The sequence below is a fragment of the Cydia amplana genome, chromosome 26 (assembly GCF_948474715.1).
Source record: "Cydia amplana chromosome 26, ilCydAmpl1.1, whole genome shotgun sequence".
Lineage (NCBI taxonomy): Eukaryota > Metazoa > Arthropoda > Insecta > Lepidoptera > Tortricidae > Cydia > Cydia amplana.
The window spans coordinates 647,068-675,047 of NC_086094.1; the positions used below are offsets into that span (position 1 = coordinate 647,068).

The window sequence follows — 27,980 nt, forward strand, 5'->3', positions numbered from 1 at the left end:
AAGATTGTATTATTACAATAAAAAACAGATGATTAATGGCGTTTTATTTACTTTATCTCTACAAAAACAGTTTCGTTATTAGGATAAAATATGTCAGTAGCAATGTAAAGCAAACTAAAGTATGGTATACCTAGGAAACGAACAAAAAGCAGCAATGTACATCGAACAACGATGAAATGTAAACAAAACAGTTCCACAGATAAGATATAAATGACACGCGATTTTCGAACAATTCAAACGTAGTGTTGCTAACCCGCAATTTTTAAAATTTTCCGCTTTTTTCTACTGACAAGATTTGTTTGATCAAGTATAGGATAAAATAAACCAATTCCGAAATGGCTATGTGGCGTTGTGTGTCGCGCCGCTCGCGCCGTGCAGGGCGGCGGCGTGCAGGCGCGCGGCGCTCGGCGACGACAGCCAGCGCCGGCACACCGCGCAGCGGGAGTACTGCTTCTGACCCAGGTGTACCTGCGCCAAGGAATTATATAAGAATTTCGTCAGGCTTTACATACTTCGCAATTGTATGGTTTTCCAGCTGTAGATAGAGTTACCGTTACACCAAGATAAGTCTGCAGCTATTTTGATGTAGAGTTATCTTGGTCTAACTCTATTATTGGCCTAATATTATGTACTTAATACTTTGTAAGTTGTATATTTACGGCTGTTGTTGTCCTGAATACCAATAAAATTACACAATTATATCGTTTTTTAGTATTACATATTTCGCAATTATATGTTTTTCCAGTTTTAAATATTTTGCAATTGTATGGTTTCCCATTAGGGTAGGCAGATCAAAGAGCGATGTCGAATATTTATCGCGGTGTATTCCTGGGAACAAATGGGAACTAGTACCTATTTCCAATTTGTTCCAGGCGGGGATAAATGGGAATGAATCGTTCATAAATATTCCCTCCCTCTGAATGTGGGGCGGGGGCAAAAGGTATACACCTTTATCGCTGTCATTAACCCTTTAACCGCCAGAGTCTGATATATAAGACATTACATATCCATCTCATTTCGCCAGTCTGATAAATGAGACAAAGATCTGATTTGGTTCTTACAGCACATTTATAACTCCCGTAACTATGCCAACCTCACTCTGCGTGGTACAATTACTGTCGGTGGCGACACGAGCACGCTCGATCAAAAATTGCTGGCGGTTAAAAGGTTAATAAACTGTGTATATGAATTGGACTTACAGTTTTCTTATGGCGGGCTAGGTTGTTGGCGTTGCGGAACGCGCGCGGGCACCGCGGGCAGCGGTACGGGCGCTCCCCTGTGTGCGTGCGGATATGCGCCTACGCACACATGCATGACCAGTTTACATCATAGACTTAAGAACTTATAGACTTGTGCCCTCTAATGTGTGTTTCATATTATATGTTGGGTTAGCATGTTAAGAGCGAAAAACAAATTTCATAGAAATTACAACTCTGATATTAGACTGAAAACATCGTGAGGAAACCGGACTAATCCCAATACGGGCCTAGTTTACCCTCTGGGTTGGAAGGTCAGATGGCAGTCGCTTTCGTACAAACTAGTGCCTACGCCAATTACTGGGATTAGTTGCTAAGCGGACCCCAGGCTCCCATGAGCCGTGGCAAAATGCCGGGACAACGCGAGGAAGAAGATGATGATGATTAAACTGAAATAGATAACATACACAAAAGAAAATGTGTGTGGCCGGGTGGTCTAGTGGTCAGGTTAGCCGCGTAAGCTGAAGACGCGCGGGTTCGATTCCCGCCTCGGCCACCAGTGGATTTGGATTTGGTCACATTTAGTTTTTAATTTAAATACAGTGGTGTGACTGCTTAAAAAAATATTTTAACAAAAATAATTTGATTTGTTCCCTAGTTCTCTGATAATAACTAAAAATATTTTTCTATTGTTTGTTATACAGTCATATCTAAATAGAAAAACGGGCACTATTTGTATGGAATGCAGAAAGAATAGAAAGTAAAGAAAAGTGATCTCAACCGGTCGTCCAATGTCGTCTTAAGAAATTGTAGGGCGGTTAGACATCTAAACTTTGCAATAAAACATTGTATTCTGCCTGTACCTGCAGCGAGTGGTTGAGAGCGAAGCTCTTCGGACATCGCGTGCAGGCGAATGGTTTCTCACCCGTGTGGGTGCGCTGGTGGTACGACAGGGCGGCTGCGGACTGAATACAAAAAATGTAGCTTTCCATCAGAGAAAGGTAACGTCACGGGGCGGACATGCCATACATCAAAAATTAACTGCGTTTATATGTGTGCGCGGCACGTCTGTACACGCGTCATTGTGTATGTGTGGGTAAGTCGCTTTACTGAGAGCACGCCAGAAGTCCGCCAGATTCATGTCGCGGGGCGAGGTAATGCGAGTCGGGGCGGGGCGGTGCGTGGCCGTTCTGTATGATAATACTATTACTTATTCTGTGATCATGTTTCATGTCCAATAAGGACCTTTCTATCAGAATTTTTGTTTGAACTTTATAAAAATAAAAAGAACCTTATTGCAATTAAAGCATAAGGACCCTTCTGTATGTACTTATGTACCTACTGTACCTATATTGTACATTATGCCTGACTTGTAACTCGGTGTGATAAATGATTTATCATCTGTGGTAAATGTTACATATAAAGTAAGTTAATGTAAGACTTACGTGGTACTTCTTCCCGCAAAGCTCGCACATGGCGGGTTTGTTGACGGGCGGGCGGCGGGGGCGGGGGTTCCGCGGCGCGGCGCGGGGCGTGGACGCTCGCGGGGCGCCGAGGTGCGCGCGCCGGCAGTGCGCCTCGCGGGAGTGCGCACTTGAGAACCAGGCGGGACACTGCGCAATTACGATACAAGTGCGAAAAGTAATAGAGAATTCGCAACAACGACCGAAGGGAGTGCTTTTAATCGACAGGAGTTGCGAATTACCTTTTCGCACGTGTATTGTACAACGTTTTACAGTACATATGACCCTGTAGATTTTTGTCATACGCACATATAGTGCTAGTTACTGCACTAGGGCGGTAAATGAGCACCATATGTATATTTTGTCGATTTCTAACAGACCCCGAACGGCTTATCCTTTGTCTATTGTTAAGTTAAACCGCACGTGCTTCTACCTGCCTAAAAAAATGGTTGGGGCGTTTTTACCGCTTATTGAATTACCACTCTATGGAGATTGCAATAAGGTTCAAAATGAACTCATGGAAGTGTAACAAATCAAAGTCCTCGGTACAATCATTTACTTTTAATTTACTCCAACTACTTACTTCTACGTACACTCTTAAACAATCTTAAGTTCACAAGCAGTAACCTTCGTGCCAAATTTAGTGTTACTCGTTCCAGCGCCAAGCGAGAATGAGTCTTCCACCCCGTGGTACGTTATATTTATACTTTTCTATCATTAGAATTGGCGGGTAGGAGAGAAGGGTCATTTTCGCGAGTACCGACAGATTAATTAACAAATATTCGGGTAAACACTGATCATATTTTCAATCACTACCCACTGAATGCCATTAGTTAAACCTAACTTACACTAAATAATTATAATTTATTCTCAAAATCTTATGAAATATCACACTCGGCCATCCAACTGCGTGCTACCTCCGGTGCACGATCAACAATAATATCACACTCGGCCGTGTTGCCTAATTCCTTTCCAATCCTATTTTAGATAACAGTAGTCTGTTTATACAATACCAATACTCTTCATTGTACACCTGATTACAATAAAATAATACAAAGAATTACAGCAACTCAAATAGAGGTAAACTACAAACGGTAATTTCGCTAAAAATAATTTAAACAATTATTTAATTTATTCATGGTAGCAGGTATTGCAGATGTAAATGTTACTTATTTATTCTTCAGACTAATATTAATGTTACTTAAAAAGGGATATTTAAAGACTTATTTACACTACAAACCATGAAAAGGTTCACGAAATATATGTACATTAATAATAAAAAAAAAGAAAGAGGTCTATTAACCACACTATCGACCCCTTTACTTCACAACATCATAAATCCTCAAACGATTAGTCATTTTAGCTACATAATCATCATACTGACCCCTTTACTTTACAACATCATAAATCCTCAAACGATTAGTCATTTTAGCTACATAATCATCATACTTGTGACTCTTGTGAGTTGACCAGCGCATTATCGATTGGCTGATTATGATGTTTACCTTAATTACACGTAGGATTATAGACACATTACTATCGGCAAGTACCTATAGAATAAACCCAAATTTATTGCATTGATTTTAGTACTGTAAAACACTTTTCTTCAATTAAGTTCTCTGACAAACATGGTGCGATCACCAACATTTAGTCTGATACATTAAAATAGAAATAATGAAACAAACTTTCACAGCATTTAGCAATTATCATCGATAATAAAATTAACTAATCTCTTTATATGGTCGTGATTAAATTTACTACGTTCAAATTTTAGACATAGGAACTGTTTTATGGAAATAATGTTTTAGAAGCTACGTAATTACATTAACGGCTTAATTAGGCATAATGTAATTAACTGTTGTAATTATCTAACGTTTTCTCTCTGAAATCAAATTAATTTGGTCACTTACATCATTGTAACCCTTCAAGGGTGTACGATTACAATACTAGCTACAAACTTGATGATGTGAGCGTGGCCTTGACTCCCGCGGTCCTTCTTCGTAAGAGTCATCAGAGAGAAGCCACCCGCGTCAGCGCCTCCTGTGGTGACGACATCTGTCTTTAGGCACCTCACGCTCGGCTGTCGCAGTGTTTCGCGTCATCTGTCCACCGTCGCTGACCTCATTTTTCCCTGTAATTAAATTTCAGTGCGCTGCATGATTGGTTGTTAAAATATATTTTTTTTTTTTTCACCCTGCACAGCATACCAATGCTTTACCGTGTTTAAATTTAGCACTTGTACATATCTACTTATATGTACTTATAGGCACTTACTTCAATCAATCAATTTTCCTTCCCATAACATACATGTATAAACATATATTAATCAAATTTAGCACATCATTATTGTTTGACGGTTACTCACTCTCTAATTTACACTAATTGTACCTACCTACCTATAGCGGCTATAGCATACACAAGGAAAGTGATTCTTTAGACTCATTGATCAGACTATTTATAAACTTTCTGAACTTTCTGAACTTTCTGAACTTTCTGAACTTTCTGAACTTTTCTGAACTTTCTGAACTTTCTGAACTTTCTGAACTTTCTGAACTTTCTGAACTTTCTGAACTTTTTGGCTCTGAACTTTTTGACTGAACTTTTTGACTCTGAACTTATTGAACTTATTGAACTTATTGAACTCATTGAACTCATTGAACTCTTTGAACTCTTTGAACTCTTTGAACTCTTTGAACTCTTTGAACGCATTGAACTCTTTGAACTATTTGAACTATTTGAACTATTTGAACTATTTGAACTATTTGAACTCTTTGAACTCTTTGAACTCTTTGAACTATTTGAACTATTTGAACTATTTGAACTATTTGAACTCTTTGAACTCTTTGAACTCTTTGAACTCTTGGAACTCTTTGAACTCTTTGAACTCTTTGAACTAAGCTCGTACAAAATACTACATCCGTGGACTCTGGCAGCACACCTACATGTCCGCACTCATAACAGCACATCTACATGGCTGTAGACTTTCTAGCTGCGCACTACATGACCGCACTCATAAACAGCACATCTACATGGCTGTAGACTTTCTAGCTGCGCACTACATGACCGCACTCATAAACAGCACACCTACATGGCTGAACTCATAAACAGCGCACCTACATGGCTCGACATATAATCTAACTAAATAATCAAAGCGAGCACACATAAATTGGCTCATTAGACATTGGGTCTAGCTATAACATACCACCTCCAAATCTACATGGTACCAGTAACATATTGGTCTTAGTATCCATTTGCAATGAACTCAATAACAAATCTCATGTGGTTTGTTTGTCCTGTTCCCAATGATACCTACCATACAAAACATATATATTTTTATTTTATTTATCCAAACCACTTATCATAGGATCAAGCTCTAGTGTACGCAGTATAATATTAAATATACGTAGGTAATAACGTGGCAACTAGATCGTTCTTCGCGTACTCAGGTAATGAAACATCAGGTTCACGAACAACATAGCACTTACAAGGTAACTAGCCATTAAATCTGGTTTTTAGGGTACCGCCTACACGATATGTTACGATATGTTCCCATAGGTCATATACACAGACAACAGTTGTTTATCAATCAGCGCTAGAACAGGTAGCTCTATTATTTAATAAAGCTGGAGCATTAACAGACCGCGCGCGTCGTGAGCATAACCCGCCACCAACTCAATATTCTTACAGCCGGTGACCGAAACAATAAAAATTGTAAGGCAACTCAAAAATAAAAATAGTCTTGGAGTCGACGAAATGCCGCCCGTTCTTATAAAGTTAGCACAGCCACTGACAAAACTGATTAACCAGTTATTTAATCAAGGAATATTCCCGGACTTACTTAAAATATACATTATTAAACCCATATTTACAAACGGTGACGTAATCAATCCAAACCAATATCGTCCTATCGCACTCTTACCCGACCTTATCTTAATAAATCGAGTCTAAGACAACTTTTTCGTAAAGTGCAGCATTTTATCGTTTACCTTTTTTTTATCAATACATACAGAACATCTAGACAATAGAACACATAATTTAGGATTTTTGCTAGCCATGACATAAGCGTATGAAAAAATATCACACGAAATCTTACTCTGTAGATTGTACGGGATGGGAATACGCGGCACTGCGTATAATTGGTTCAAACCAAATCGTACCTCGGAAACCGTAAGCAATGCGTCTAAGTAGACCACGTTGATAAGGAGGAATTAAAAACTGTGACATCAAAATCGCGTCATATTATTTGCTTAATACCTACTTCAGGGAAGCGTTGGTGGATGCCTACTATTTCTGACATATACCTGTTAAAGACCTGCCAAAAATACTTAACACAGACACAGCCTGCGTTATGTTTGCTGACAAAGCCTCTCTATTGTTTAGTAGCAATAACAACTCCGAATGTAGGTCACAACTTCAGAACATTTTTAGTTCCGTACCGAAATGCGTCGGTGAACATAACTCAGAAATTAACTTGAAAAAGACCAAAATCATATAACCCACCCACAAAAATAAACCATTGGAACTAAGTTAAACACTGCATCATGTAATATTAAAGAGGTCGCGGTATTCAATTTGTTAAGTATAGCCATAGATGCGGGCATGAATTAGAAGATCCATATACAAAATATTAAAACGAAATAGTGGAAATTTGTATATGCTTAACATACAGAGAAAGAATACACTTCGAGTATTCATTATCTGCATACTACGCGTACACATGGCTTCGGTACGCTGTAGTCCTTTGTGGTGATAGTATCGAGGCTGAACAACTTTCTATAATGCAGAAAAAGTGTATTCTAATTATGACGAATGTGCGTAAAGCAGATAGCTGCCGTCCGTACCTTGTTCGTTACAAACTATTAACACTGCCCTGCATCTATATTTTGCAAGCTGCTCTTTTTGTTCGCGAAAACCCTCATTTATTTGAACAAAAACAGGATAAGCAAACTATCTATCACGAACTTGCAATTGTGTAGAAATGGTCCACATTACACATGTATCTTAATAACTAATAAAATTCCATACCTAATTAAGCAACAGAACCTCCATGCGATCTAGAAAACTAAATTACAAAAATGATAACTAGATAATTGTTACATATTTACCGTAACTTCTTTTTAAAATGTGTTTTTCAATTAAAAGCCACATCCAGATAACTATAATCTTTAAAAACATTATTTTGTAATGTATGTGACATAAACTTTCTTGTAATTGTATCATATCTTAATGTATTACTAATTTAGGAAACTTTATAGATTTGTTAGTACGCATGATGATTAATTAATTCTATTTTATAATGACGTCATAGATTGATTTACTGAACTGTATCACAGGACGTCATGGACCGACCTACTGATCTGTATGCAACACCTTAATTATAATAAAATGTATGTACATGACTTATCAATCAATAACTGAAATGGACATTTCCACGCAATACTTTATCAAGGTGTCGATCTTTGGGGTACAGCTGCTGATCGCGATAGACTGCTCAGAATGCAAAAACGTGCCCTTTGTATAATTGATGGCAGACCCACTGACTATCCTGCACAATCTCTATTTAAAACACAAAATATTAACTACTAAGTGCTTACTGTAGTCGCCCAGCTCGCAGGTTGCCTGTCCTGCTCGCTCCTAAATACCGGCTCACGAAGTCGCGTAAGTCGTTCAAGATCATGAACCAACAATTTATAATTCAGTGCCGACTGGCATAAAGGAATCAAAAGTGACAACAATTCAACAAAAACTGAAATCATTACTTCTAGAACACGCTTATTACTCAATTGACGAATTTATATTATCTATGCAAAACGATCACCGATTCCAACACCTCGTATTGAATGGGGTTCGAAGTCCTAAGGGTTGCCTCCCATTATTAATTACTTAATTACCTACTATATCATTTTAACTTAAATTGAATGACATTGCAAAATGTAATTATTTTACCAATAAAAATCTGTATAACAAAGACATTAGGGTCTGACTATGGTACACCACCTACATGGTGACTAACTTCATGCTAACTACACTATTACCCACCTACATAGGTAACTAGACATTCGATTTGTTGCTATCCAACCACCTACATGGCACTCATACATAGGTACTAATGACAACGTGTCAGCATTTATTCATTTCAGAAACCAATCAAAGGCGTTATCATGTATGGCTTTACTTATTAGATCATTTAGCTCATACTATGTAAATAGATTAAGTTCAGTATTCGAAAGTCACGTAAGTATATAATATACATCATGTAAACACTTTCAATTTAACGACGGCATAACAACCGAGCACTTCTGTATATTTCTTCACAATATGGGCTATTTAAATTTAAAACCACTCTGTTAAATAATACTTCCTTTAATGACACTAAAGATACTTGCCTATAACCGTACACGTACAATTATACATGTTTGTATCTTGATTGCTAACGGATTCATTAAATATTTATCCAAATCGTATTCATCGTATTCAATTTTACTATAATCGCGATCACGTATCATCGTATATGCCTATGCTCGGCAAAACATCGACATTACACAAATAAATAACCTACTACTACACTGTACACACGAATTGTAAGTAAGTATTCAAATTCTAAGACACTTGTAACCACGGTCTTATCTTATAACATGGATCTTGTAAAAAAATAAGGTTCACTCGCTCAATGCCTGTATCGATTTCGATTACCAGCAGAATTCTAAATTATGTAATAAGTCTGCATTTGTTACTTTAACTTGACCATGATCGCGTATTTACACATTCTTAATTAGATTTTGAGATTACAAGCATTACAACTTAAAACTTACTACCATAACGTCTGAGTATATAAAACATGTATATATATACTAGGTACTCACACGTTCTAGTCCTTCTGTGGGCGCCGTCGATCCCACTTCTGACTTGTAACAAATCAAAGTCCTCGGTACAATCATTTACTTTTAATTTACTCCAACTACTTACTTCTACGTACACTCTTAAACAATCTTAAGTTCACAAGCAGTAACCTTCGTGCCAAATTTAGTGTTACTCGTTCCAGCGCCAAGCGAGAATGAGTCTTCCACCCCGTGGTACGTTATATTTATACTTTTCTATCATTAGAATTGGCGGGTAGGAGAGAAGGGTCATTTTCGCGAGTACCGACAGATTAATTAACAAATATTCGGGTAAACACTGATCATATTTTCAATCACTACCCACTGAATGCCATTAGTTAAACCTAACTTACACTAAATAATTATAATTTATTCTCAAAATCTTATGAAATATCACAGAAGAATATTTTTCTAGGCTGTGTGTGGTCCATTTGACTCGCCGGCACGCAGTACTTCGGTTACTGAGTGCCGGCGAGTCGAACGCTACAGAAACAGTCTAAAATACGTCATCGAGATGCGTAACAAAGGCGCGTTATCGGAGTGCACCTACACTGGTTTTTTGAGCGTTGGACTAGCCCGCGCTCAGGTGTCAATTAGAATAAATAAGACCCTTTTTTGCAGGTAAGTTGCACGTGCGGTTTTACTTAACAATAGACAAAGGATTCGCCGTCAGGGTATGTTAGAAATCGACAAACTATACTGTAAATAATATAATTCCGGATTACAGGGATTGTCGGATTGATGAGGCTCTACTGTATTTCTGTTTTCACTTACCATGTGGCACTGCACAGGCGCGTCTGAGTGCAGTTTACGGTGGTGCAACAACGCCTGCTCCGACTGAAAACCGTCGCCGCATGAGGCACAAAAACTATAACAAATAATTTTATAAAACTTCCACGCGCAACTTTACCATAATAAATAATAATTTGAGCCTATATACGTCCACTGCTGGGCACAGGACTCCTCTCATGCGCGAGAGGGCTCGGGCTATAGTCCCCACGCTAGTTCAATGCGGATTGGGGACTTCACATACACCTTTGAATTTCTTCGCAGATGTATGCAAGGAAAACATCGTGAGGAAACCGGACTAATCCCAATAAGGGCCTAGTTTACCCTCTGGGTTGGAAGGTCAGATGGCAGTCGCTTTCGTAAAAACAGTGCCTACGCCAATTACTGGGATTAGTTGCCAAGCGGACCCCAGGCTCCCATGAGCCGTGGCCAAAATGCCGGGACAACGCGAGGAAGATGAGAGATAATTACCGTAGATCAACATGACAGCTGGTCTCTGACTTGTGTCGAAGATAGGCGTCCGAGTTGTGGAACTGCATGCGGCACGTGAAGCAATACAACCCCGCCGAGTCCTCGCCATTGGCCACCTACGACAAACACCTTCGATCAACACGGGCCTCCGACACGTCGGAAGGGATAGACCCAAGCGATATCTTGACATACGTATACAAATCATTCTGCCATTTTTCGCGGGGGGGAACGTGCACACAGTCGCACTTCTCACACACTTACGTACAAAATCCAATCTGTAATGACGACACAACTACATAGAAAATGACACCCTACACAGACAAATCTTGCACACCTCGATCTGTTTTTGTGTACGGACGAGTCACAAGTGTCACAACACGCACACTAACACATTTTCGTCAAGAGATGAGAAGTCGGATTTGTCGCTCGACCGATCCGCAATTTGTACTGAGCGAGAAAAATCGATAAATCCAACAATTACATGAAACTACAATATAATAATTGTGTTTAAATGTAATTAAACGTATGATATGTAAAATAATTATTACATGTGAAATGTAACACCATCTTTTTGTAAATTTGATGTATTCGACCTGTTTTTACAACAAAAAACCGAGCAAATAGGCATTTTTCACTCACGTGTTGGATTTGCCATTATTAAATCTAGTTATTGTAACATTTTAAGGTACATTTCACTCAACAATTAAAATAAAACAGTAAATTTAAAAAACGGTAATGATGTCGGTAGGCGTAGAAAACTGGTCGATCAGGCCACCTGCCTGAACCGGCTGCACCAGGTATAAAACAAGGCTGCTCGCCAGCGAGCGTTCAGTTGTAGTGCTACCAGCGCCGCGAACAGAGTTAAGTACCTTAATCTGATTATTTATATTTCATTATTTTGTACATTTAAAATAAATTTACTATTTAAATTTAATTTAGTGCTATTAAGTAGAACTATCATTTTATGATTATCGTTGTGTTTTAGATACTTTTTATTGCTATTAAAATACGATTTAAAAATTATACGAGACCTTATTTATCGAGTGATTCATATTGTGTTGTGTTGACAATAAATAATAAGTATCCCTCATGTGAACTAAGCCGTTTTATTATCACTTGACTTTCCTATTGAATAATAAATATTTATGCTAAAAATTAAACAGTGTTACTTGAACACTAATATTAATTAAATTGAAAAGAAAATGTTATTTACTAATTTATATGACTTAGTTAAAGTAATTTATTCTTTTATAAACAATTCATAAATTTAACACATATATTATGATGGTATTTATACTTGACCTTTGTGCAATAGGACAGCTTTATTATCCCTTTTATCTTAGTCGGTTCTGTTTATCATTTAGATACTATGAGATCTTAATCATAGTAACATCCTAGTTCATTATAAATTACTAAGTTCAGAAGTGGGATACGTTTTACTTAGACGTCTCTTAACAGTATCATATATTTCAGAATATGGATTCAAATCTGCTAACCAGTCTGCTTACTGCCATCCGAGATGCAGTTTCTGCGAACCGGCGACAGGATGACGTCGCGCTTCCAACGTTCGACCCTGCTACCGGCGACAACGGAGCTGAGCCATGGTGCAGCAATATCGAGACCCTCGGCAGAGAACTTGGATGGACGGGCGTCGTTATGGTTGCTAAAGCCGGTAAGGCCCTCAAGGGCTCTGCATTATCTTGGTTCAACTCTTGGGATCCTGAAGAGGGTAGGACATGGGAAAACTTTTGCTCCGAAATAATAGACTTGTACCCACCTAAGAAAAACCTATCTGAAAAACTTAGCAAAGCTGTTTTTTACAACTCTGATTCTGCTGACTCATATTGTGAATATGCGAGGGAAAAGCTTAGGCTTCTTCGAAACACTAAAGTCGGTTTCACAGAACCACAGTTAATCGAGCTAGTTTGTGGTAGTATACGCGATGTAAATGTCAAAATGGCATCCTTTAACAGTAATGTAAGGACGACCGCCGAGTTAATTACTCTTTTTACGACCTATGCTAAGTCTAAGAAACGACCACTTGATCAAACCGGCCTTGACAAAGTAGACGATGCTTCTTCGAGCCCTAAGCACCCCAAACAGCATGAAAAAACTCAAGATAAAAATAAAAGGTGTTTCTTTTGTGGTAAATCAGGGCATCTTAGATCGCAGTGCTACAAATTTCAATCTGACCTTAAAAAAGATGTAAAATCGGAATCGGTTGATACTAGTTTAGTTGCGGTTTCCTCTACCAAGAAGCAATGTACCGTTTGTAAAAAAATCGGTCATGAGGAATTAAATTGTTGGTATAAAGATCGCAAGACCCAAAATCTTACTGCTTTTACAAATTCGGGCTCTCAGAGTGAGAAGTCTAAAGCTAATTTATGACTCACTAAAGTAAATATATATGACATATCTCTCGATTGTCTTATTGATACAGGATCTGCTAACAATATTATAAAAGAATCTGTAGCGAAGCGATTTAACTGCCCCTTCTCACCATGTTCGTTTTATCTCAATGGCGTAGGGAATGGCAAACTGCATGTTTTTGCCACAATTATAGTCCCCGTAAGATTTACAGATGTTTGTTTAGAACTACAAATTTACGTAGTTAAGGATACAGATCTGGATTGTGACTTGCTTATAGGAAGGAATACGGTTGAAAATCATGACGTGATTATAGTCGCGGATTCTTCTGGTTGCACATTAAAACGTAAACAACCAATGCATGATAAAGTAATCAACCATATTGCTTCATATCCCAGTGACTACGTTATGTCCCAAATTAAGCCCGCCATTGAGCATTTAGACCAGAGTTTACAAAATAAACTTTTAAATATTTTTCAAAAATATTCATCGGTAATCCCTACAACCGAATCACTAAGCACGGTTAGGACTGGAGAATTAGGGATTAGGCTCAAAAAGGAGGAAATTGTTCATTATCGCCCGTATCGTTTGGCCCCGATTGAGAGAGAGAAGGTTAATGAGATAATTCAAGATTTATTAAGCAAAAATATTATTAAAGAAAGTGATTCACAATTTGCAAGCCCCGTTCTTCTTGTAAAAAAAAAGGACGGAAGCGACCGAATGTGTGTTGATTACAGGGCTTTAAACAAAAATATCGAAAAGGACAGATACCCTCTCCCTCTCATCGAGGATCAAATCGACAAATTGGGAAAAGCCAAGTATTATATATCAATAGATATGAAAAATGGCTTTTACCAAATACCGGTAGCGCAGGACTCTATTAAATACACAGCTTTTGTTACGCCTGATGGCCATTTCGAATTTTTAAAAATGCCATTTGGCATCTGTAATGGTCCGTCGGTGTTTCAGAGAGCAATAAATAAAGCTGTCCATCACCTGAAATTCTTACTGGTTTATTTAGATGACTTGTTGATCCCATGTTCATCAATTGAAGAAGGCCTGTCTTATTTAGAGCAAACCCTTGAGGCATTAAGCAAAGCCGGATTTATGATTAACCCTGAAAAGTGTCAGTTTTTCACTGAAAGTATTCAGTACCTGGGTAGACATATTTCAAGTGAGGGTGTCAGACCCAGCGACTCGAAGGTTTCAGCGTTAATCAATTCCCCTGTTCCAAGTACCATTAAACAAGTACGACAATTAATGGGTTTAGCTAGCTATTTTCGAAAATTTATTCCAGAATTTGCCTGTCGTACAGCGTGTATTACCAAATTGTTAAAAAACAATCAAAAATGGGAATGGGGACCCGAACAGGATACGGCGCGTAATTACATTATAGAACGATTAGTGACTAAACCATTATTAGCTATTTATGACCCAACATTACCAACAGAGGTCCACACTGATGCCAGTGCCTTAGGGTATGGCGCTATTTTGCTTCAAAAGCATAATAACGTAAACAGAGTAGTTGCGTATTATAGTAAAAGGACGACCCCGGCTGAATCTAAATACAGTTCATATGATTTAGAAACTTTGGCCATTTACAATGCACTTAAACATTTTCGTGTATACTTACTGGGTATTGATTTCAAAATTATAACTGATTGCAATGCCATAAAATCTACAGTTAATAAAAAAGACTTGTCACCGCGTGTTGCACGATGGTGGACTTTTCTGCAAGACTTTCGTTTTGAGGTTTTATATAAAAAGGGCAAATACATTTCACATGTTGATTTCTTAAGCCGCAATCCTGTTGAGCCTCCATCACCCTCTGAACATAACATACATTTTATAAATGAAAGCCACAATAACGAAGCTCGATCATGGTTGGAAATAGCACAACAAAACGACCCACAGACACGATCTCTTGTTGAACAACTTCAACAGGGAGAACTAGATTCAAATCAATATATGACCATAAATAATTTATTACATTATAAGACACATCCAGACCATGACCCAAAATTGTATTTACCTAAAGGGAGTAGATTTAGTACCTTGCAACTATATCATGATCAGAATTGTCACCTCGGTTACGAGAAGGTCATTTCTAAACTACGTGAGAATTTCTGGTTTCCAGGAATGGCAGCTTATGTAAAAAAATATCTATCTCATTGTTTAGTGTGTTTAGAACGTAAGAGCTTTTCCGGTCCTAAACAAGGGTATTTGCATCCGATTATTAAAACACCAGTGCCATTTCAAACTATACATTTAGATTGTACTGGTCCTTTTCCGCTCTCAAATGATGGCTATAAATACATTTTAATACTGATTGATGGTTTTACTAAATTTTGCATATTAAAGCCTCTTAAAACTCTTAATTCGAAGGAATTTATATTTGCTATTCGTGAGATACTGACTTTGTTTGCCCCACAGTTAGTAATTACTGATCAAGGCACTAATTTTAGCGCTAATATAGTTAAATTACTGTTTGAGGAACTACATATAGATCATCATATGATTGCAACAGGTACGCCAAGAGGTAATGGCCAAGTAGAGCGTTACGTTTCAACTATAGTTAATATGTTAAGAACTTCTTGTGATGATAGGTCAGACTGGCCGAGCTCTCTGTGGAAGGTACAACAATCTTTAAACACCAGTGTCCAAAAATCCACCGGATTTACTCCAGAATATTTATTGATTGGTCGTAGTGTAAATATCCCTTGCATACAGGCTCGATTAATTGAAGTCTTAGGAGACAATATAAATACGTCTAATACTGACTTACAAGCGGATAGGCAACTTGCATATCAACGACTATGTTTATTAGCACAAAAGTCTAAGGAGCGTTTTGATTCCGTAAGACGCAATAACAAAGTGTATAATATGGGTGATATGGTTTATGTAAACCAAGAACATAGACGAAATGATAAATTGAGCCCTAAATTTAAAGGTCCATATCGCATAGTTCAAATTCTGGATCATGATCGATTTGTTTTGCATGGTACAGGAAATTTGAGAAAAATTACTGTAGCAAAAGAAAAACTGCGATATTGGCCTGGTGAATGGATTGATCAAAACGCCTCCATAGACGATTCTTCATAATGGTATAATTCGAGCTTAATATTATTTTAAAGCGTTCCACTAAAAAAAAATATTAGCTGTATTGTGTAATTTGTTAGTTCTATAATTGATTCCATCTATTTATTAGGTAATGCAATGAATAACTACATTTGACAGCAATATTTTTGTAGTCTAGCTTAGCCGTGTTGGATATGTTTTTTTTTTATTGGTATAATTACTACAAATAAAACTGATTAATAACATGTTATGTTATTCTGCTGGTCGGTTATATGTCTGATGTTTGCTTGGCTTCACGAGCAGCAGGTGATGGAGCATACATGTCAGGGCATATAGCTACTAATATGATTGTTAATTAAATGTATACTGCTGGTCGGTCACTAGTCTGATGTTTGCCTAGCTTCACAAGCAGCAGGTGTCGGGGCATACATGTCAGGGCTTTTGGCTACGAATATGATTATTAGTTATATGTATACTGCTGGTCGGTCACTAGTCTGATGTTTGCCTGGCTTCACGAGCAGCAGGTGTCGGGGCATACATGTCAGGACTTTTGGCTACTTGTTGATCTGTTGATTATATGTTATTGTATTTAATCTAGAACGAAATATGTAAAATGTAGACTTAAGGTATGTAATAAGAATGTACATGTGCAATACTTTATTAGTACTTCGAGATCGAAGTACTAGTCAGTATGGCCGTGTTGGATTTGCCATTATTAAATCTAGTTATTGTAACATTTTAAGGTACATTTCACTCAACAATTAAAATAAAACAGTAAATTTAAAAAACGGTAATGATGTCGGTAGGCGTAGAAAACTGGTCGATCAGGCCACCTGCCTGAACCGGCTGCACCAGGTATAAAACAAGGCTGCTCGCCAGCGAGCGTTCAGTTGTAGTGCTACCAGCGCCGCGAACAGAGTTAAGTACCTTAATCTGATTATTTATATTTCATTATTTTGTACATTTAAAATAAATTTACTATTTAAATTTAATTTAGTGCTATTAAGTAGAACTATCATTTTATGATTATCGTTGTGTTTTAGATACTTTTTATTGCTATTAAAATACGATTTAAAAATTATACGAGACCTTATTTATCGAGTGATTCATATTGTGTTGTGTTGACAATAAATAATAAGTATCCCTCATGTGAACTAAGCCGTTTTATTATCACTTGACTTTCCTATTGAATAATAAATATTTATGCTAAAAATTAAACAGTGTTACTTGAACACTAATATTAATTAAATTGAAAAGAAAATGTTATTTACTAATTTATATGACTTAGTTAAAGTAATTTATTCTTTTATAAACAATTCATAAATTTAACACATATATTATGATGGTATTTATACTTGACCTTTGTGCAATAGGACAGCTTTATTATCCCTTTTATCTTAGTCGGTTCTGTTTATCATTTAGATACTATGAGATCTTAATCATAGTAACATCCTAGTTCATTATAAATTACTAAGTCACGCGACTGGATTCCGTCTAGTTTAAAATCCAAGTGCAACTTACTTACTTAGTTTTATTACCCGCGCTAGATCAGTTGATCTTGTACCTCGGCAGAGGGGAAATAGTGCGAATACCGCCTCCCTTCCGTGTTGCTTTAAGACAAACACTAGTGACATAAAAGTGACAGGGACGAGTTTTGGCCGAAGAGTGTCAAGTTTCGGCGGTTCCGCGCCCGGCTCCCTGACACTGCGGGGTTGCGTATTGCATCGCAATCATAATGTGATTTTTTGTGTTTAGTTTATATTTTTATAATAGGTATGTATGCTAGTTTTAAGGTATTTAGTGACATAAAGAAGTCATTATGATTTTGACTTATGATACGAATAAGGTGCAGCAGGGTAACTTTGAAAACAGCAAATCCATATATATATCATTATATATATCTTACTAGCGACCCGCCCCGGCCTCGCACGGGTTAACAAATTATGAAATTATACAGAAACCTTCTTGAATTACTCTATCAATTTAAAAAACCGCATCAAAATCCGTTGCGTAGTTTTAAAGATCGAAGCATACATAGGGACAGACAGCGGAAAGCGACTTTGTTTTTGTTAAACAGACTCTGGCGCAGTGGTTGGCACGTGTTGAAGATCTTGTGATTAAATAAAACTGATGTCTTCTGAATATCACGTTGTTTTATTTTAATAATCGACAATGAAAAATTGATTTAAAAACTTGTATATATAAAATTGTATAGGTAAAATAAAATAAAATAGGGACGACACAAATTGGGCAGCTAGTGGGCGGAAGCCATGTTTGAAAGAGACCGGATACAGATCAGTGACAGTAAATGTCATCTTTGACTTGTCGCTGGTGGAGAATAGACAACTAGAATATATTTTTAACACTCCTCCTTATTCTCTACCTTCGACAAGAGTACACATACATATTAATATCACAATTTAAACATTTCTATATTATGAATTCACCATGCATGTCTCCTATCATTTACATACAATAACAAGAAATAAGATGGATAGATAGCCCTGTAAGATCACTTGTTATACATTTTTAATACTCAATTCAGATATACAACTTTTATGCTTTACAGTACTCAAGGGTTTTGTTAGCACATCTGCTACCATCTTCTCTGTTGGTAGGTATTTTACATTAATTAAACCTTGTTGAATTAGATCTTTTACGAAATGGTAGCGCAAGTCTATGTGTTTTGTTCTTTTGTGTGAATATTCCTTTACGAGTAATAATTTCTGTGCACTTTGGTTATCATTGTATACTGTTGCATCTATAGGTTTGTCAACAATTTCAGTCATGAAATTTCGAACAAAGCATATATCTTTGCATACATCACCAATTGCCAAGTATTCCGATTCCGTACTCGATAAAGCAATGCAACGCTGCTTCCTGGCTTCCCAATTAACAACGTTGCCACCAATTTTAACAACAAAACCAGTGTATGACTTGCGATCATACAAATCGTTGGCCCAGTCTGCATCTGTGTAGGCACATATATTTAAATTATCCCCTTTACAAAAATAAAGTCCATAATTTACTGTACCTGCAAGATATCTTAATATACGCTTAGCAGCACGCCAATGATCCATACCAAAGCAAGTGTTATATTGACCAAGCTGACTACAAGCATATGATATGTCAGGACGGGTACAAACTGATAAGTACATCAATGAACCTAGTAATTGCCTATACTTATATATATTTTCATCTAAACATTTGTCCGACTTATCAAGCTTAGAATTAATAGCCATGGGAGTAGATACCGGCTTACACTCTGTCATATTAAACTTAGTCAATAAACGTTTAATATAGTCTGATTGATCTAAAATTAAAGAACCCTTTCGTCTAGTAACATTTATGCCTAAACAGTTTTTAAGCTGACCTAAATGTCTAATTTCAAAATGTTTTTCCAAAAGCTCCAATACACTATTTATACAGTTATTATGGAAAACATAAAAATCATCAACATATAAAGCAAGTATTACATATTCACTTTGAGTTCTTTTTACATAAATACAGGGCTCACATTTGCTCTGTTTATATCCATTAGTACACAACACATTATGAATTTTAGCATTCCATACACGACTAGCTTGTTTCAGCCCATAAATGCTTTTCTTTAATTTACATATTTTATCATTATTATTTGTACAATTAAAGCCTTGCGGCTGTTCCATAAAAATAGTCTCCTCTAGTTCGCCATTTAAAAAAGCTGTTGTAACGTCAATATGATTACATTGCAAATCTAGTTCTGTAGCTAGAGAGAAAAGAATTCTTAATGTTGAGTGCCTAACTACAGGTGAAAAGGTATCTGTGTAATCTATTCCCTGCTTCTGTGTAAAACCACGGGCAACTAGTCTCGCTTTATATTTATTAAATTTACCCGCAGCATCATATTTTCGTTTGAAAACCCATTTGCATTTTATGACGTTTGCTTTCTTAGGCCGATCAACTAATTCCCACACACCATTTTTGAGAAGAGCTTCATACTCACAGTTTATTGCTTTGCTCCATTCTTCTTTGTCAGGTGAGGACATAGCCTCTTCGTAGGAAACAGGATCGTCCGGCGAATTAGCCTCTGCTAGCATACCTGATAAGTCGTAGTCATCCATTTTCTGTGGTAATTTGCCTCTGGTACTACGTACAGGGCGTTGAGGGCATGACGCGTCATCATCTGATGATGCAGTCGACCCTCCTCCTTGACACCCAACTTCCGGCTCAGGCAGAGAAGTGTGTCCCTCACCATTGTCGGAAGCACTGTCTTCGCCAGTACAGTACTGATCAGTCAGTGGTGACCACGCTGGTGGTGTTATCTCCTGATCTGAAACATCAGAAGAGCTAGCATTAGAAACATTTTCAGAGACATTATCAGACCTATCGCTAATATCACAGTTGATCAATTTATTTGAAATTTCATCATTATGAATATTATGATCATTTGAATTTAAAATTGTATTATCATAAAAAATAAAATGCTCTTTATTGGCTTGCCCTAACTCACTATTTTGTTTGTTCTTTCCATAGAACTCATTTTCAATAAAGGAAACATTCCTTGAATAAATGACTACTCTAGGATCAGATGGATCACTTAGTCTATACCCCTTACAAGTTTCTCCATAGCCTACAAAAACGTAGGGCTTGGCCTTAGCATCAAGCTTACGCCGTTTCTGTTTAGGAACAAGAGAATATGCAACGCAGCCAAATACGCGAAGATGACTAAGATCTATAGGAGATCCAGTCCATTCACATTCAGGAACCTTGTTCGCCAATGCACTGGTAGGGCTTCTGTTTTTCAGGTATATTGCCGTCATTACACTTTCTCCCCAGTAGCGATTGGATAGACCGGATTCCTGCAACATAGCTCGTGCTTTTTCAAAAAGAGTCCTATTTACGCGTTCAGATACACCATTTTGGCTTGGGCTATAAGGCACAGAAGTTTGGTGTACTATACCTTCCTTCTTTAGGAAACTTGTAAGTTCATTGTTGCAATATTCAGTTCCATTATCAGTGCGAAGAACTTTTATTTGCAACCCTGTTTGCTTCTCAACCATATTCTTAAAGTTAATAAAGTGTGAACTCACCTCATTTTTCGACTTCATGAGGTAGCCAAAAGTCTTCCTCGTACAGTCGTCGGTGAATGTTAACAAGAAGCGGGCTCCGCCCCATGTGCTGACTTGCATTGGCCCAGCAACATCGGAATGGATCAATTCTAGTGGAGTAGCAGCGCGTCTTGAGCTTGCCACGGGATAAGATGCCTCATGCATCTTGCCCGCCAGGCAAGAGACGCAACTGCGCAGGCAATTGTCTTTTTCCTGTAAAACAACACCAGAACACTGATCCCCATCACCTAGCATGCGTATACTTGCTGTATTGAGATGTCCGAGCCTAAAATGCCACAAGCTCAATGGCAAAGAATCAGCCTTGAAGGCACTCACTGTCTCCTGCCTAGGATGCAGGAGCTTGGAGTTTGCCTGGGGTAAGGACCTGCCTTGTTCGATTTGATATTTATAAAGCCCATTAACTTTTGTAGCAGAGAAAACTGGGTTGCCTGTAGTTTTACAGTTTCTATAAATATTGCATACATCTTTGGAAAAAACAACCACATAACCTTTTTGAGTCATTTGACTCACAAACATTAAATTGTTAGAGAGACTGGGAATGATTAAAACATTTTGCAAGGTAACTGATTCAGAGAGAGGAACCTTACCGATAGACTCACTGCGGATGTGTTGGCCGTTGGCTATGGAGATATTGCAGACGTTTTCTTTAATATCCATAGCAAGGCTTCCATCATTCACCATGTGCTGAGAGGCTCCGCTGTCAATTATGAAGTCTGATGCTGTAGTTGTGACGGCGGAGAATGCAGCGGCAAACATTGTATGTCCATCTGTCTCGCTGCTATTCTGTTCCCTTTTCTTTTTGAAGCAGCGTTTCACCACGTGCCCCTGCCTTTTACAGTAGGTGCAGGTCACATTTTTCTTCTTCTTGCTTGTCGCGGTGTAAGCAGACGACGCTGTCTCGGTGTTTCTACGGTGCTCCTCTTGTAAAAGTCTCATGCGGACCACATCCGAACTTAAGGTACTAGTCAGACACGCAGTCTCGAGGCTGGATACCAATACGTCATATTCTTGAGGCAGACCAGACAACAGGATCTCGGCGACCTCTTCATCATCCACCTTTTTGTCTATGTCTTCTAATTGTTGTACTAAGACCATGACGTTGTTGATGTAGTCCGACATTGATGCGAATTGGCCGTACTCGACCCGATGCAGCTTACGCAGTAGGAGAACCCTTCGGTATAATCCTTTATTTTCGTAGCACTCCGCAAGTTTGTCCCATGCAGCCTTCGATGTGGTGCAGTTACGCACGTGTTGGTATAGGGCCGGTTGGAGCGACAAACTTATGCGCGCCAGCGCCTTCGCGTCGCGATCCGCATCGGTGTCCGTGCCTTCTACGCACTTCCACAGACCTTCCAATGTTAAAACCATTTTCACCGCAAACTTCCACGGAATGTAGGTATCGATGCCAGTCAATCTCTCTATTGAGGTTATGTGTCCGCCCAAATTTGATGCCAATCTCGACATGTTTTCTGAAGACATCGTTGAAATGTTTATGTAAGATTTTCAGTCTTGATCTCACTTCACAAAGAATCTTCAATAATCTGGGTATAATAACCTGTTAAACAGACTCTGGCGCAGTGGTTGGCACGTGTTGAAGATCTTGTGATTAAATAAAACTGATGTCTTCTGAATATCACGTTGTTTTATTTTAATAATCGACAATGAAAAATTGATTTAAAAACTTGTATATATAAAATTGTATAGGTAAAATAAAATAAAATAGGGACGACACAAATTGGGCAGCTAGTGGGCGGAAGCCATGTTTGAAAGAGACCGGATACAGATCAGTGACAGTAAATGTCATCTTTGACTTGTCGCTGGTGGAGAATAGACAACTAGAATATATTTTTAACAGTTTTATACTATGTAGTTAATGTAGTGATGAATTGAATTACGGTCCCTAAGACAGTTAATTTTTAGGGTCCCGCGCCCAAAGTATAAAAACCGGCCAAGTGCGAGTCGGACTCGCGCACGGAGGGTTCCGCACCATCAACAAAAAATAGAGCAAAACATGCAAAAAAATAAGCAAAAAAACGGTCACCCATCCAAGTACTGACCCCGCCCGACGTTGCTTAACTTCGGTCAAAAATCACGTTTGTTGTATGGGAGCCCCACGTAAGTCTTTATTTTATTCTGTTTTTAGTATTTGTTGTTATAGCGGCAACAGAAATACATCATCTGTGAAAATTTCAACTGTCTAGCTATCACGGTTCGTGAGATACAGCCTGGTGACAGACGGACGGACGGACGTACGGACGGACGGACAGCGGAGTCTTAGTAATAGGGTCCCGTTTTTACCCTTTGGGTACGGAACCCTAAAAACGGGACCCTATTACTAAGACTTCACTATCCGTATGTCTGTCTGTCACTAGGCTGTATCTCATGAACCGTGATAGCTAGACGGTTGAAATTTTCACAGATGATGTTCTATTGCCGCTATACTAACAAATACTAAAAAGTACGGAACCCTCGGTGGGTGAGTCCGACTCGCACTTGTCCGATTTTAAAAATAGAGTAGCAGTCACGTTAACATTTATGGAATAAACTTAATTTATTTAGAAATGTAACATTAAAGTAATGAAATACGGTATTAAGAACCTATTTCTTCGATTACTCTGTAAAGTGTAGAGAGTTAAAGGAATAGGCTACATGACAAATTTTCATTTATGGTATCAATCAATCAGGTTTGTTTTTAGGATCAAATGTCTCTATGGGACCCATTGCATTCAAGCAATACAAAAGTCAGAAATGATAGTCAAAGTTCGACAGTCGTACTTCACTCGCGAAACGTCCCGACCAAATTGACATGTGAACGTGACGTCAAGGTCTCTGAGAGCGCATCTTGAAGTATGAACAAAACAAGAAAATTGCGTTTTTGTCGGTGAAATATTGCGTTTATGTATATAGTTGCTATACAATCTTGTTTTGGGTAAAATGTGAGGAATCGAATGGTATCCTTACTTATTTCGTTTTTGAAAGTTAAAAAAAAACTTAAATTATGAAACTTTCAGGTACTGTATTTTTGTATCATTTCCATATATATTTTTAAATTCCACAATATTGTGATTAATTGCTCATTTGCTATCTATTTTACTAGATTTTGTTATAAAATTCAACATGTGTCATCATCCCTATTGTCATAGGGACCTAGGGTAGATGTAGGGTTGCCAGATCGAAAGGCGCTATTATCGGGAAAAAATATGAATTTTTCGGGATTTTGGGCCTTAAGTCGGGAAAATAAACCATTCAAATTAAATTAATTGTATTAAAAACAACGATATTTTACATTATTAGCACTACGTCAGCTGCTCTGCCCAATCTCACCACGCGCGCCCGCTGACGGGCGCTCGACGCGGGTCGCTGGTTCGCTCCACGACAGTTCAGAACTTGAAATTATTGTTTTATAACGTGATGCTGTTTTTCGGGACAATTTTCACTTTGTCGGGAATCGGGAACACATGCTAAAAATCGGGAGAATCCCGCCGAATCCCGACCATCTGGCAACCCTAGGTAGATGTATAGTGGACTCAGCGACTCACGGTAGGGTGCCTGCGGCGCATGTGCTGGCGCAGCCCTAGGGCTCCCACGAACGGCGCCCCGCACTGCGCGCACCACACGCACGCGGCCGGGTGCTGCAGACGTATGTGCGACAGGTGGGTCGACGCCTTGCTGCGGTAGAGAAAAAAACATGCTTTTCATTTTGCACCTTCCCTCTGTCGAAACTCTATGACCAGACATAGGAATCCGTGGGGCAAATTTTCTTGACAGGTAGGGACTTCCTATATCGATAAACTCAATTATAGATGCTAGCAGACAAGAAACAAATTATTAGTAAAATAGCTACATTAAAATTAAGATTTACATTCAAAGGTACAGGTACAGGTTTATGTTTTCGTTCCCAGTCCAGACCCGATAGTCGGTATCGTGGTACAGTGGTACTACACCTTTATATGACGAAATGTTTGTGGCCTGGCGCGGATGTCTTGTTTGGCTGGGTGGCAATGAATGTGTTAATGTCAAATTTCTATTAAAATATGGACAGTGTACATTTTTATAACTTACCCAAATTGTTCGCCGCAGTATTGGCACGGGAATGTCTTCCCAGCATGCCAGTGAAAATGCGACTCCGCCCGCTCCCTGCCACAAACATACCTATTACTTACATGTATTGTGCAAAAATACAAGGAAATACACCCTGAAAACAATAATAACCTAAAGATCAATATAAGGCGCAGTATGTGACGCGCACTTAAGGTAACCAATTAACAATATGGTACGTAATTTCATTGCCGGCTCGTCCCACTTTTGCGCATGCAACACGGTGTATCAATTGCAACATTTCCACCCATGTTTGGGAAAAAAATAAAAATATTATAAACACCTATATTTGGTTCTAGTTCTGGCCATAGGTACAGGGCGGACACGCCATACATCAAAAATGATTTGCGTTTAATATGTGTGCGCGGCACGTCTGTACACGCGCGTCATTGAGTTTCTGACGGAATCCTGACATGCTCTCAGTAGAGCAAGTCTTACGCACACATTCATGTCGCGGCCAGTCGCGGGGCGAGGTAATCCGAGTCGGGGCGGGGCGGTGCGTGTCCGTTCTGTATGATAAAACTATTACTTATTCTGTGACATAGGTCAGTCAGTTTTCCTTTTTTTTTGTTCCTGATAAGTTTCCAAGATATAGGTATAAAGTACAAAATGTTTTGCATAAGTGTAATCATCTGGACCTCGCAACGCAGTAATATTTGAAACAGTGCGTGTCGGACAATGAGTTCCCAAGATACAGAAACCATATAGTTGCGATATATGTTACATACAAGCATCCTTGCCTGGATCTAGCCACCTCGCAGCGCGTGCAGCAATACTTGAAGCGGAGCGTGTCGGACAACGAGTTCCCTAGATACAGAAACCATATAGTTGCGATATATGTTACACACAAGCATCCTTGCCTGGATCTAGCCACTTCCTCGCAGCGCGTGCAGCAATACTTGAAGCGGTGCGTGTCGGCGTGGCGGCGTCGACGGGCCTCGGACTTGTGCCGCGAGTGGCAGATGTCACACGAGAATGACCCGTAACTCTATGGAAATAAAAACGCACTTATTTAACCTTTATTGCAGAATACAAGTCGTTCTAAATTTTCAATAGATACCATTTCGTCGCTATACCTACTCAACCTCATATCTGCAACAATCATTTGATGGAAATGTCGCTTTTCTTTCATTCGGAATACGGGTGTTTTTGTCATCAAATGAGTGTTGCAGATAAGAGGTTGAGTAAGTATAACGGCGATTTTCACTCCCATAGAATAGGGAATACTTACCGATTCGTGTACTTTTAAATGGTTCTCGTACGTCGTCATACTCTTGAATCCTTTTGCACAGTCAACACATTTGTATGGCGCGCTTACATACAGCGCTCCTTCTCTCTTCTTCTGCAACTCTTCCAACTGCTCTTCTTGACTTAGCTCAAAGATCCTAAAGTTAAAATCAGATCCAAATTTTATGAATTCTTTTGACAATTCTGATTTAATGTTGTCATCAATTGGTAGTTCCGCTTTAGTTATTATTGGTTCGGAAGTCGATTTTTCATTTGATGTTGATTCATCTTCAATTTTAAATGTTTTATCATTTTTATTATTAGATGCCTTTGAGATATTTTTGCCATTGTTTAGTTTAGCTCCTTTATTAATAAGTTTCACTTTAAAAAGATTTTTAACGGGTTTGATCGTTTTTTTATTCATAGTTTTATTAGTATCTCGTTTTTTGAAGATAACTTTTTCGTCTTTATTACCCACATTAGGTATTATCTCTCTAAGTAAAGAATCTTCATCGGTTTTTTTAGAAATGACGTGTTTTTTCACAAATTCAGAATCGCCAGTTTCAAGTAGAAATTTCTCGTCGAAATAGTCGTGGTCTAAGATAAAATTGTTGAAAGTGTCAACTAGATTTGAATCATTATCATTTAAATCATTAGCATTCATTGAAACATCATTAAATGTTAAATCTGGTGTTAGATCATTAATATTAGCCTTGAGCACTTCTTCCGCATCACGAAACGTGCTGCTAGTATCTTCATTTTTAACAGCAATAAGACTATTTACATTATCATTAGCCTTTTTAATACAAACTTTATCTTTCCCTTTGAAAGCTTTGCTCATAATGTCTCCAATGTCATTATTTATATTCTTACTGCTGATATCATTTAAATCATTATTGATTTTTCCTCTGAACAATTCTTCAACATTAAAGGTTTTAGCTCTGTCTATAAACGGGCTTCCATCGTTTATGTCCAACTCATTATCACTCAAGTCTAGATCTACGTCATCATTCAACGTTTTAGTTATTTCTTCGAAATCAAGAACATCTGTGAGTCCGTCTGTGTCATCTTTGTCAGTATTTTTTTCTTGATCTTGCCGTGTACATTTCTTTATGCTGCTATCATCTTCATGTACCATATGGATGGTTTCTGGTTCTTTATCGATTGTGAAATTAAGAAGGAGCTTGTTTGATGCCCTATCAACGTTGCGAACAATATTCGTAGTGATCTGAAAATATAGGCGTATATTAAATCTAGTTAGCTATAGTTTACACACGGAATCAGAAGAAACCTCGAACAAGA

At 38.2% G+C, this 27,980-nt stretch overlaps 1 protein-coding gene across 1 annotated transcript; it reads right to left on the reverse strand.

Moving 5' to 3' along the window:
• Positions 1-339: 339 nt before the first annotated feature.
• LOC134659995 (zinc finger protein 93-like) lies at positions 340-27,924 on the reverse strand. Its single transcript, XM_063515693.1, has 10 exons — positions 26,683-27,924; positions 26,300-26,439; positions 25,416-25,490; positions 24,893-25,022; positions 10,798-10,913; positions 10,312-10,405; positions 2,642-2,809; positions 2,060-2,161; positions 1,200-1,298; positions 340-468 (listed from the first exon to the last, which is right to left on the reverse strand). The coding sequence occupies exons 1-10, from the start codon at positions 27,814-27,816 to the stop codon at positions 340-342; spliced, it is 2,187 nt and encodes a 728-aa protein (XP_063371763.1). The 5' UTR covers positions 27,817-27,924.
• Between the last annotated feature and the right edge of the window lie 56 nt (positions 27,925-27,980).